This window comes from Podarcis filfolensis (assembly GCF_964270895.1).
Source record: "Podarcis filfolensis genome assembly, chromosome: 16".
Taxonomy (NCBI): Eukaryota; Metazoa; Chordata; class Lepidosauria; order Squamata; family Lacertidae; genus Podarcis; species Podarcis filfolensis.
This window is the reverse complement of record NC_139620.1, coordinates 6,657,742-6,669,818: the sequence shown is the minus strand read 5'-3', so window position 1 is coordinate 6,669,818 and position 12,077 is coordinate 6,657,742. Positions and strand designations below refer to the sequence as shown.

Genomic DNA, 12,077 nt, shown 5'->3' with positions numbered 1-12,077 from the left:
ATGCCGCGGCGAGACTCCTTATGGGGTCTTCGCTGAGAGATCACATTCATCCAGTACTAAACCAGCTGCACTGGCTCCCGGTGGAGTACAGGATCAGGTTTAAGGTGCTGGTTTTAACCTTTAAAGCCCTACACGGCCTAGGACCCTCGTACCTACAGGACCACCTCTCCTGGTATGTCCCACAGAGGAACCTATGGTCTGCAAATAAAAACATCCTGAAGGTCCCAGGCCACAGAGAGGTTAGGCTGGCCTCAACTAGAGCCAGGGCTTTCTCGGCTGCGGCTCCAATCTGGTGGAACGCTCTGTCACAAGAGACTAGGGCCCTGTGAGATTTGACATCTTTCCGCAGGGCCTGCAAGACAGAGCTGTTCCACCAGGCCTGTGGTCAGGGCGCAGCCTGACTCCCTCCTCTGTCAATCTGCACAGAATTTTGCTTAACGGTTGCCATCAATTTGATTTTAATTAATTTTTATAATGAAATGTTTTTAGAATGTTGGATTATTTGATTGTTGTTAGCCGCCCTGAGCCCGGCTTCGGCTGGGGAGGGCGGGATATAAATAAAAACTATTTATTTATTTATTATCAATATAACTTTAAATAGTAGCTTGCAAAAAAAAAAAGGATATTGATTTCTTTGGGGTCATACATCAATTGGACATTTGCTTGATGTATAGCAATTATGTGAGATTTAAGTTTGCTTATAGCTGGAATAATTGCTATTAATTTAGTGTTTCTATCCCCTGCCTCATAATAGTTCTGTTTTAGGAACAGTATTAATTTAGCAATTTTGTGTAATGTGAGAGCCTCTAGTTATTTTCTTTTGACAATTATTTTGGCATACGTATGATTGGGGCCAGCTCCTTTCCGCTTTAATTCCAAATCTTGCATTCTGCCATGATTTGTGTCTTTGGAAGAGAGCTCGATTTCTTTGCCTCATCCACAATACAAATGCCTCAGACATCTCCAAGAATATTGTGTTGGACATCAAGTGAGGCATTCCTATTGAAATAATTTGTTATAGCCATTTGGTTTGCCTCCTCTGAGATATCATGGTATAACAGGGATGGCTCCAACTGCCAAATAGGTTCAGGGGTGATGTGATCTTGAATTTGCAACATGACTGTGGTAGGAGGAGGATGTGAAAGGATTATAGCTTCAAATTATATATATTTAATGCCAATATAAAGACTAGAATATTTGCAATTTCTTAGAAAAACTGAATCTTGGAAGAAATAGAAATATATTCTACAGCTGTCCAATTCAGAAAACGCCACACATCCACTAAATTGCATCTGTTCAGAAATGGGAGCATACTCTTCTTTCCAGATTACTGGTCAAGTGATGTGCTGGAAATTCTGTTGAGAACAAGTTTGTTACAAATAACATTCAAATTTCAAGAAAATATAATCTCGCCAATTTTATATATATATTTTGCAAACACCTAAGCATTTGAGCTATAAAGGGGGTGGATTATTACTCAGAGAGTAAACAGATGAGAAAGTAAGGGGATGGTTGTATAGTTCCCCAGCCACAAAAACATTTTCTTCTCTGTCTTGGTTTTTATTTTTGTACCTGAAAGTGAAATGATCGAGATACAAATATGGTCACCCCTCTAGAATATCTATACAGTGGTACCTCAGGTTAAGTACCTAATTCGTTCCGCAGGTCTGTACTTAACCTGAAACTGTTTTTAACCTGAAGCACCACTTTAGCTAATGGGGCCTCCTGCTGCTACCACACCGCTAGAGCACAATTTCTGTTCTCATCCTGAAGCAAAGTTCTTAACCTGAAGCACTATTTCTGGGTTAACGGAGACTGTAACCTGAAGCATATGTAACCTGAAGCGTATGTAACCCGAGGTACCACTGTATCCAGCTGCCATACAGTTACTACCAAAGTAGAAGTGGGATAATAATCTATGAGTAGGTCACATGGGGTGTCTGTTGTAGAAAAATAATAATGTAGGGACTCTGCCTTCTAGTACAGTCAGAGACCCTCCATCACTTGATGGCATCCCCCAGCCCTCATAAATTTACAGAAACAATATGGATATCTGCCATCTCAATGATTTTCTTTCAGTAATATGTTTTAATGACCTTAGCTGAATCATATTGCACACACATATCTGAACAAAACACCAATCCCATAAACATTTATCCCTTGGGCTTCTCTCATATAATAGTTTGGTTTGTTTGTGGTTCATGGCATGAAAGCCACCTTGCTTGTCTCCTTCTCTCATAAGACTAGAACTGACTGTTGAACTATTTAGGACCCAGTTGAAGCATAAAACCTCTAAACATCTGTCAAATTATTGTTGGCAAACATGCCTTGAGACACTTGCTGTGAGTAACTGAGGCCAAGTGTTACAAAAACCAACACACATGGGTTACTGTAATGCGCCAAAAGCTTTATTGAAAAGATTCAAGAAATGACATTGATAGCTGTATGAGAAATACAGAAGAAATTTAGCCTATAAGCATCTTAGTTTTCTGGACTTCAAAGCGAAGAGGTGGGGGATGAAGAGGGCTCAACTTCAGCAGTGGATCCTGGGATTTAGCTCTTTTGAACCATGCCCAATGGATCTATATCAAGCTCTCTGATTATCAGTTCAGGATATGCTTCTCAGGTTTAATTGGCCTATGCACAGATGCTAAAACGACGCCCGAACTTCCTTCCCCTCCCGTAGCCCAAACCATAGCCGAAACCTCCAGAGCTTCCAAGGAGGCCAGACCCATAGCCCAACCCACCATAGCCATAGCCTCCTACGATCCCGGAACCACCAACGGCACATGGAGTGTTGCCTCCAACAGCCACAGGCTCACAGCTGGCAGAGAGGATGGGCCCTGGGATGGTCACAACGGAGGCAGGTGGCTGGATCACAACTTCTGCTGGTGGGATTTGGTTGATGCAGGATGGGATAACTCCTGCCAGGACTCCGAGGTTGGCTGCTCTTTCAGCACCTCCATATCCATAGCCGAGACCACCAAATCCATAGCCGAGACCTCCATTTCCATAGCCGAGACCTCCCAATCCATAGCCGAGACCACCATAGCCAAGACCTCCTGCTGAGCCAAACCCAACGGTGGGGGTGGAAGCACAGGATGGGACAGCACAGGATGGACCACAGTCAACCATTGTTGGATGGAGGTGAGTCTGAAAGCAAAAACACCAAGGGACAAAATAAGTGTGGGGTACATCACTTCAATGGGGAGTGCAGGGTATCTGTCAGAGGTGGCAGGATATTTCCCCCATTCCCATTTTTCCCAACTTAAATCATCTTCCTTTCTCCTTGATTGAGAATCAGCTGTTTTCTGTTATTCAACAAACATTAAGCACTAATTCATGCATTCTGTATTGTCCACTACAACCTTTCTCTATATTGTGGGTCCTAAATCTTATCCCTCATGGTTCCAGGAATGTCAGGGAATGTCCCTTGCCTGAAGTCCTATAGAGCAGCTTCTAGTCAGTGTAGACAATACTGAACTAGGGGTCCAGTGGTCTGACATGGTACATGTCAACTTCATATGCTTCTATTTAAGTCAGCACTTTAGACAGAGCCTTGAAGTCTAGGCTCTTTCTTTGTTTCTATGGGAAGGGTCATAGGGTCATTGCTCAGTGGCAAGATGCATGGTTTGCATGCAGAAAGTCCCAGGTTCAGTTCCAGGAATCTGAGTTCCAGGAATTGAGCTGGTAAATGCTCCCTCCTTGAAATTTTGAAGAGTCACAGCTGGTCATTGTAGACAATACCAATTTGGATGGACCAAGAGTCTAACTCATTATAAGACAGCTAAATATGTGATTTCATAAGATAGATACAGAAAAAAAGCCAACCAACAACATGAAGGATTAAGATTCCTGGTTGAAAGTCCCTTTGGCGAGCCCATAAAATATTTGAGTGGGCTGCCCTCCCCCCAAGTTGATTAGCATTGCCATTCAAATGGTGTAGGCGTACTTACCTGCCCCCCATATTTTATTCAATTTGGCACCCCTGGGGAGAGCTATCCATCTCACAGAATAAAAGAGTTGGAATTCAGTTAGTTGAACCCTCTGACCAGTGCAAGAATCATGCAAATGCAAGATCCCAGCGTAGACTCATAGAATGGTAAGGTTGAAAGGGAACAAGAGGGTAATCTAGCTCAACCAATCCAGGAATCGTTTTGCCCAATGTGGGGCTCGAATCCTTGACCCTGAGGTTAAGAGCCTCATGCTCTACCGAGTGAACAAGTGACTTACCAAAGTCTCAGAAGAGTAGAAATGGAGAGAAGGAGATGAAGTTCAGGGAAGCTGTTGAGATATCTCAGCCCAGGGAACCCTTTTATACTCTTTTGACTGGATCCCCTAATGGCCCCAAAATTGGCTTGGATACACCCCCTGTTCCTCTGAAGCTTGAATTAGCAAATAATTTGTGATATGCCTCAGGCCCCCTAATTATTTTAATAAGAATGAAAAATGAGACAAAAGTGTTAGCATTTCCTCAACTTCCCACAACGCGTCTCTCCCACTCTGACACTTTTGATCTTGGCTTCTTAATTCCTCTGCAAAACAAAGTTAAAAGAAATGATTGTATATTCCTTTTCTGTCAGACAGATCAACAGATACGTTGTCCCCATTTTCTCTCTTCAAAATAGCTAAAGTAGCTGTGGGTGTTCAGGGTGGGCTACTTGACTTTCACATCCAGGATTTCAGTTGATCTTTCCAGCCACAACACATTGCCATCGTTCTCTACCTTCACTGCAGTGTGAACCATTGGGAAGAGGGCTATCAAAATCACATCCTTCTTGTGGGCTTTTCGTTGAATCTGGTTGGGCACAGGATGCTGGACTAGATGCGGTTTTTCTTTTTATTTATTTTTCTGATTTTTTTTAAAAAAACAAACAATCCTCTTGTATCCCCACCTTCCAAGAAACATTCCACATATTAGCAATGCAAACAGTGCTGTTAAATTTTAAGCAGGTTAGTCTCATCGTTTAAAGTTGGTTTTTATCACTTGTATCTTCCACTTCGCCTTAACTGATGGTTCCAGAGTGAGCAATGAGTAGTTGGTGGTGAGGAAACAACATTGTTCTTTCCACTGTGTTGAGTAAATATATACCATAGAGTTTCAAAATGGTCTTTGGTCTTTGTGTTCCTTGGTGCTCTAAAATGCTTCCCTGGTGTCTCCACAAGAGCTATGTTCCATAGTCATCATGCTTCTGAAGCTAAACTTGTTGCTGTTTTCCAATACGATACGAAAATCTTTATTGTCATTGTCCCATACAGAACAACGAAATTGAAAAAAATCTTCATCAGACATTCAAAAACCCACAAGCCTCCTATCCCAGCTATCCCAGCCTGGTCACAGTATTGTGTTTATGAATTTCTAGCTGCAGACAAAAAGACTGCTAGATCCTTCCACATTTATTTTTTATGGCCATCTTTTAACAAATTAAGTAAAGCTAGCTTTTAATCAGGTTGCATCACCTGCCTATAATAAAAGAGATACCTTCAAATACAGTTTCAAAAAATAACTGTATAAGTAAAGCTCTAATATTCTTTGACACAAGGTTATCATATATACAGGTACCCAATAAAGCAACATTATTTGACAGCATTAGTGAGAAAACGTTTGGGGGGGAAATAGGTTTGATGTAGCCAGTGATGATATGAGTTGTGATCCAGCAAAACATCTGGAGAACTTCAGATTTAGCAGCCCTGTACTAGAAAATGGTGCCAGTAAATAAGGGATCAAATATTAAATTCACTTATTATATCAGTCATCCCGGATTACATGAATTTTCAATCTCTCTGCAACTCATAATGTCAAGGTTGCCAACAAAATGCAAAACCTAACTAAGATGTAATAAAATTCCCGAATAGCCACCTGTTTCCATATTCATTCTTATACAAGCATCAGAAATCCTATCCTCTGTCGCATCAATATGCAAGATGGGGCCGATAGAAGAGATGGCAGCTTTTTGGTGATCTGTTGTTTATCCATACTGAGAGTAGACCTATTGAAAGAATGAACAAGCCAGCCATCACCCTTGATTTTGATGGATGCAACCTAAGAATGACATCCACCAGCACAATCATTTCAGCTATCTGTGTTTGTGATTTGTTGCTAATAAATGAAAGTGTTTTGATGGTTTCTGAAAACGGGATTGCTAATTGCTTGTTAAGCATATATACAGTGGTACCTCGGATTACAGATGCTTCAGGTTACAGATGTTAGAGGTTACAGACTCCACTAACCCAGAAATAGTACCTCGGGTTAAGAAATTTGCTTCAGGATGAGAACAGAAATTGTGCGGTGGCAGCGGGAGTCCCGATTAGCTAAAGTGGTGCTTCAGGTTAAGAACAGTTTCAGGTTAAGAACGGACCTCCAGAATGAATTAAGTTCTTAACCAGAGGTACCACTCTCTCTGTCTCTCTCTCTCTCTGTGTGTGTATAAAACATTAAAAACTTTCATATACCTGTGTGTGTGTGTGTGTGTGTGTGTATATATATATATATATATATATATATATATATATATATATATATGAGAAAGTTTTTAATGTTTGATGTTTTGTCATGTTTTTAATATTCTGCTAGGAGCTGCCCAGAACGACTTGGTAATAATAATAATAATAATAATAATAATAATAATAATAATAATAATAATAATAATAATAGCATTCTTTTTGGGTGTTCAGGGTGTTAAGGGAGGGATAGTCCCTCTGTTTGGGGACACAACATGCTTCTTTTCGGATAATTTGCCCACCTTTGGTCCCCACCCTGCACTCAAATCTCACCGATGGCTCCCAGAAGCTGGCAGCATGAGACATTGGCCACACCCCAGGAGCAGCTTCGACTGTCCCCCTAAACCGTGAGGGTAGCCAATAGGCCTCAAACCCTTGGTGAGCTAGGGACTTTCCCTGCTTGGATTGAGCTAACGAGACCAATAGGGGGCCCAACAATCAAGAAAGTGGTTTCTGCATGAGTTGTATAGGGAAGTGTGGGGCAGATGGTGCTTGTCAACCTGGGAAAGTAGCCCATCAAGGAGAAGGAAAACTCTGATCCTAAACCTCTGCTGGCTTGCAGGATATCTTCAGATGAAGAAATGGCTAACAAATAAAGACTACACAAATCTGGAGTACAGACCCCAAGACGGTTGGATGGGGCCTTGTAAGCTGCCTTCCAGCAACTCATGCAGCCAAGCTGGTGCCAAACATATTGGTCTACTTTCATTTGGCCGCTGGCCAGGACCTCCATGTCCACTGCCCAGGCTTTTGCCCCAGGGAGATCACTTCAGTGCTGCTAACACACTTAACTGACTTAACCCCTGTAGGCGCACTCCATTGTCTCTCAAGATGAGCAGATGCCAACAACAGTGCCTTCCTTTGGTTTCAGATTTTTAAAATGTACTATACTTATTTTATATACAGTAGAACCTTGGTTCTCGAATGGCTTAGTTGATGAATAAATTGGAACCCGAACGCCGCAAACCCGGAAGTAAATGCTTTGGTTTGGGAACTTTTTTTGGAAGCTGAACGCCCAGTGCGGTTGTTGGCTATTGTTTCCAAGGCGCCTGAACCAATCAGAAGCTGTGCCTTGGTTTCTGAACATTTTGGAAGTCGAACAGATTACGTTCGAGAACCAAGGGACCAATGTATCTGCATGGAGTTTATAGTTCTAGTTTGTTTGCTTAATTTTTTTTAGAGCAAAGGCATCATCTTTTCCACAGTGGCCAACCAGATGCTTCTTGGTTATTCCACAAGTAGAAGACTGGGCCCATAGCGCTTTCCTGCTATTGTTCGCAGGTCCTGTTTTTGCCATCTGTCTGGCCATTACAAGAACAGGGTTAGATGGGTCTTTTCCCTGATGCAGCAAAGCTTCTCCCTTCCTCTAATATTGGTGGTGTCCCAAAATCCCATATATGTATGCAAAAAGCTTTGATAATGACTGAGAGTCCCCAGAGCTGATGAAGGCACCTTAATCTCCATCCTCTCCCTCTGGGTGTTTCTGGTTAAAAGCAACAGATAAATTAGAGCAATTTGACTTGAGGCCAGCAACATTAAAAGAATGAGTGAGGGAAAAACATGGTGTCAAGACTATTTGTGTTGCATTATTACAACCACTTAATTTTGTGACCTCCCTCTTTTGTGCTTAGCAAAGTAATTTTGCATATTGCATTGTTGACAGCTAAGTAAAATGTTTGCAGGAAATAGGCGGTTTCTGAGTCAAAGGGGCAGCTGGCAGAACTATATAAAAGCTCAGAGTTCTCTCCTTTCCTCCAACAGCTTCATCTGACTCTTCTGTCTTCACTACATCTTCTCAAAGAAGCAGGTAAGTCCAATTTCTTGGGGAAATACTTCGTAATTTATCAGAGGTTTATGACAGTGGAAGGCTAGATTGATATTACAACTAGAGCAAGAATGACTACCATTTGGTCCTTGACCTTTGGTCACTCTTGACCTTTGGGCTTGCTGACTGAGGGGACTAGAGTCCAGTGACAACCGGAGGACTACAGTTCATCATACCTACTTCATATTTGTGTAAACTGCTGCATACCCATACTTTGTTTAGGGTTAGACTTGTGGCAAATGGGTTGCTCTCTGATAATATCCCTACTGAGAGGGGAGTCTGACAGGGATGCTGCCTAGCACCCTTTCTTTTCAATTTTTATATAAATGATATTGTTCAAGAACTAAGAGGCCTAGAATATTTTCCTGTTTCTGTTCAGGATGTCAAACTCTCAGTTCTTCTGTACGCCAACGATATTGTTTTGATTTCTGCTACCTTAATTGGGCTGCAGAGACTTTTGAGGACGTTGAATGTCTTTTGCACAAAAGAGCAGTGAACAGTCAACAGTCAACCATTCTAAAATTAAAGTAGTAATTTTTGGGAAGAAGACAAAACCTCACAGATGGAGTTTGGACAATAAACCTATAATATGTGAACCCTAATTGGTTGGAACATGTGTCGGAGAGTAGAGAATAAGTATTGGGCTTCCAATTGTTGTTGAACTACAATTGTCTTGATCCTTGACCATAGGACATCTGGTGGGAGTTGAAGCATGCAACACTGGGCCTCCTTCATATACATCATATCCGACGATTTATGATTCTCTGTTGTTTTTTGGTTTTCATGCCCCATGTTCTGTTCAGTTCTGCAACCTTATTTTTTAGATTCATCTTCAGCCATGGCTTACTGTGTTACCTTGGTCTTTTTGGTTTCAGACTCACCTCCATCCAACAATGGTTGACTGTGGTCCATCCTGTGCTGTCCCATCCTGTGCTTCCACCCCCACCGTTGGGTTTGGCTCAGCAGGAGGTCTTGGCTATGGTGGTCTCGGCTATGGATTGGGAGGTCTTGGCTATGGAAATGGAGGATTCGGCTACGGATTTGGTGGTCTCGGCTATGGATATGGAGGTGCTGAAAGAGCAGCCAACCTCGGAGTCCTGGCAGGAGTCATCCCTTCATGCATCAACCAAATCCCACCAGCAGAGGTTGTGATCCAGCCACCTGCCTCCGTTGTGACCATCCCAGGGCCCATCCTCTCTGCCAGCTGTGAGCCTGTGGCTGTTGGAGGCAACACTCCATGTGCCGTTGGTGGTTCCGGGATCGTAGGAGGCTATGGGGGCTTGGGCTTTGGGTCTGGTCTCCTTGGAAGCTCTGGGGGTTTCGGCTATGGTTTGGGCTATGGGAGGGGAGCACTCCTTGGAAGGAAGTTCGGGCGTCGTGGTAACATCTGTGCATAAGCTAATTAAACCTGAGAAGCATATTATGAACTGATAATCAGAGAGCTTGATATAGATCCATTGCGCATGGTTCAAAAGAGCTAAATCCCAGGATCCACTGCTGAAGTTGAACCCTCTTCATCCCCCACCTCCTCGCTTTGAAGTCCAGAAAACTAAGATGCTTATATGTTAAATTTCTTCTGTATTTCTCATACAGCTATCAATGTCATTTCTTGAATCTTTTCAATAAAGCTTTTGGCGCATTACGGTAACCCATTTGTGTTGGTTTTTGTAGCACTTGGTCTCAGTTCCTCACAGCAAGCTGTCCAGCTCACTGAAGCGACTTTTCGTCTAAATTAAAACTGGAATGTGTCTCAAGGCATGTTTGCCAACAAAAATTTGACAGATGTTTGGAGGTTTTATACTCCAACTTTAAGGGATTATTGAACATCAAAATGCCAAATAATTCTAATAGTAAATTCTAGAGAATAAATAACAGTTTATCAGTAAGAGGAGATAGAAAGACACAAATAGAACAATATTTAGATTGGGTTTTTAAAGTGCCTAAACACCATGGCCATATATAGGATGCAAATGAATCTTATATCAGAGGTGTTCTGACAAAACAAAAATAGCAGCAGCAGAGATGTATAAGAGATTCTCTCAAGCAGAAAAAAATGGTGTAAAATATTAAGAAAAGACACATTAGCATAAGCAAACATGGTGTATGAAGTTAAGAACAACAGAGAACATTCAAAATATCCAAGCCTAAAAACTGGAATGCTTTGCCAACTGTAAAAAAATCAAAGATGGTGGAAATACAGCAATAAACCATCTAAAACCTTCCAACTCTATGATTCTATGATTCTATGATTCTATGAAATCACTATCAAAACATCTGAAAGATAAACAGATCCAAATGTTTATTCCATCAATTAAATATAAGGATAAAGATACGAGAAATCGCAGAAACCTTTTACCAGGAATTGTATACTTAGCGCAAAAAGCATATATTGAAACTATAGAATCTGGGGATTGGGAAAATATTGCTTAGCAGGAAGTAGAACAGCTGGATGTTTTGCGTGTCGAGGTCCCCAGGCCACCCCAAATAACTCACACAACACAGAGAATTTTTGTTTAAGGTTTTTTGGCATAATTTTGGCCACAACATTATTAAAATACAAAAAAATGTGAGTGGTTGCTTAGGCATTGGTTGTGACTATCTGCCCCCCCCCGGGGGGGGCAGACTGACATTTTGCAAGCCTGCAAAAGTCAGAAAAGGGGAATACATTTGGGGGTAGCAACAGAGCAGGGAACCTGCCCTCAGCCTTCCACAAATGCAACCAGGGGCTCTTGCATGGCCCTAGCCCCTTGACAGGGTTCGGACAAACGCAATAATGAGCCCCTGTATTCCTTTAATGGAATCCCTTGCAGCAGCAGCATTAGAAGGGCAGGCACAGCCAATCCATGCCCCTCAACCAACCAAACCATAAACCAACGCCTAACTGCAACCTTACAAGTTGTGACGATTTGCTACGCAGTAGGCAAAAACCAAATGGCCCCAGCCAATCAGCCAGATGGACAAAATTCCTACCGGGCCCCTGCCCCAAAAGCAGACGACCCCATGACAGGCATAGCAAGGTCAAAGCAAACAACCCTAATTCTAGGGAGGGGGGACGGGCAATCCGATGCACGGAGCGAAAAGAGGAAGCTCTATGCCCCGTGCAGGGAGTTTTAACATTCCTGGCTGTCAATCATCAAATGGCAACATTAACATCTTCCCAACAACAAGGGAAGCCCAATCACAACAGTGGACAAAGATCAATTAGTCCGCCCCACATCTTTGGAGCGTCCTGTCGGCCCCCACCACGACATGTGCTCTCCATGAAGGAGAACACGCTTTCTTGGAGTGAATATTTTGAATATTTTCTGTTATGTAACTGGCAGATGGAAAATTGGAAGTGCCTTTCTCTTTCTTCTTTCTTTCCTCTTTTCTTCTTTTTATATTCTTTCCTGGCTCCCAGCCCCCTTTTGTTTTCCTTGGTGTCCTCAGCTATGGGCCATTATTGGGACCCAAGAATTACACACACATTAAAGTGATGGATTGTTGGTGAAGGACTCGGAGTAAGAGGCAGGGAAGGGAGAGATTGAGAGAACAAAGGAAAGCACCCAGGCACTGGCACCAACTCTTGGGGGCCAGGGCACCCACCAAACATTGTTGTGGGTGCTCAGCACCTGCACCGCAATGCCTGACATGACTTCCAGGTCCTTACAAAGCACCAGATGTCAAGTCATGTCAAGGCTCTGCCAAGGCATCAAAATTGGAAAAATGAGTAAGTTCCAAGCTGCCATTTTGACTGCAGCAACTTGTCAGA

At 42.4% G+C, this 12,077-nt stretch overlaps 2 protein-coding genes and 1 long non-coding RNA gene across 4 annotated transcripts in view; 1 reads left to right on the top strand and 2 right to left on the bottom strand.

Annotated features, from left to right (window-relative positions):
- Positions 1–12,077, bottom strand: part of LOC310751943 — a 414,687-nt gene that overhangs the window by 82,813 nt on the left and 319,797 nt on the right. The window lies entirely within an intron of this gene.
- LOC310751865 (uncharacterized protein) lies at positions 2,387–4,313 on the bottom strand. The gene is made up of 2 exons (XM_083591612.1): positions 4,234–4,313; positions 2,387–3,153 (listed from the first exon to the last, which is right to left on the bottom strand). Exon 2 carries the CDS (start codon positions 3,133–3,135, stop codon positions 2,638–2,640), a length of 498 nt encoding a protein of 165 aa, XP_083447738.1. The 5' UTR covers positions 3,136–3,153; positions 4,234–4,313; the 3' UTR covers positions 2,387–2,637.
- LOC310751864 (uncharacterized protein) lies at positions 8,245–9,974 on the top strand. The gene is made up of 2 exons (XM_083591611.1): positions 8,245–8,308; positions 9,202–9,974. The coding sequence occupies exon 2, from the start codon at positions 9,220–9,222 to the stop codon at positions 9,721–9,723; it is 504 nt and encodes a 167-aa protein (XP_083447737.1). The 5' UTR covers positions 8,245–8,308; positions 9,202–9,219; the 3' UTR covers positions 9,724–9,974.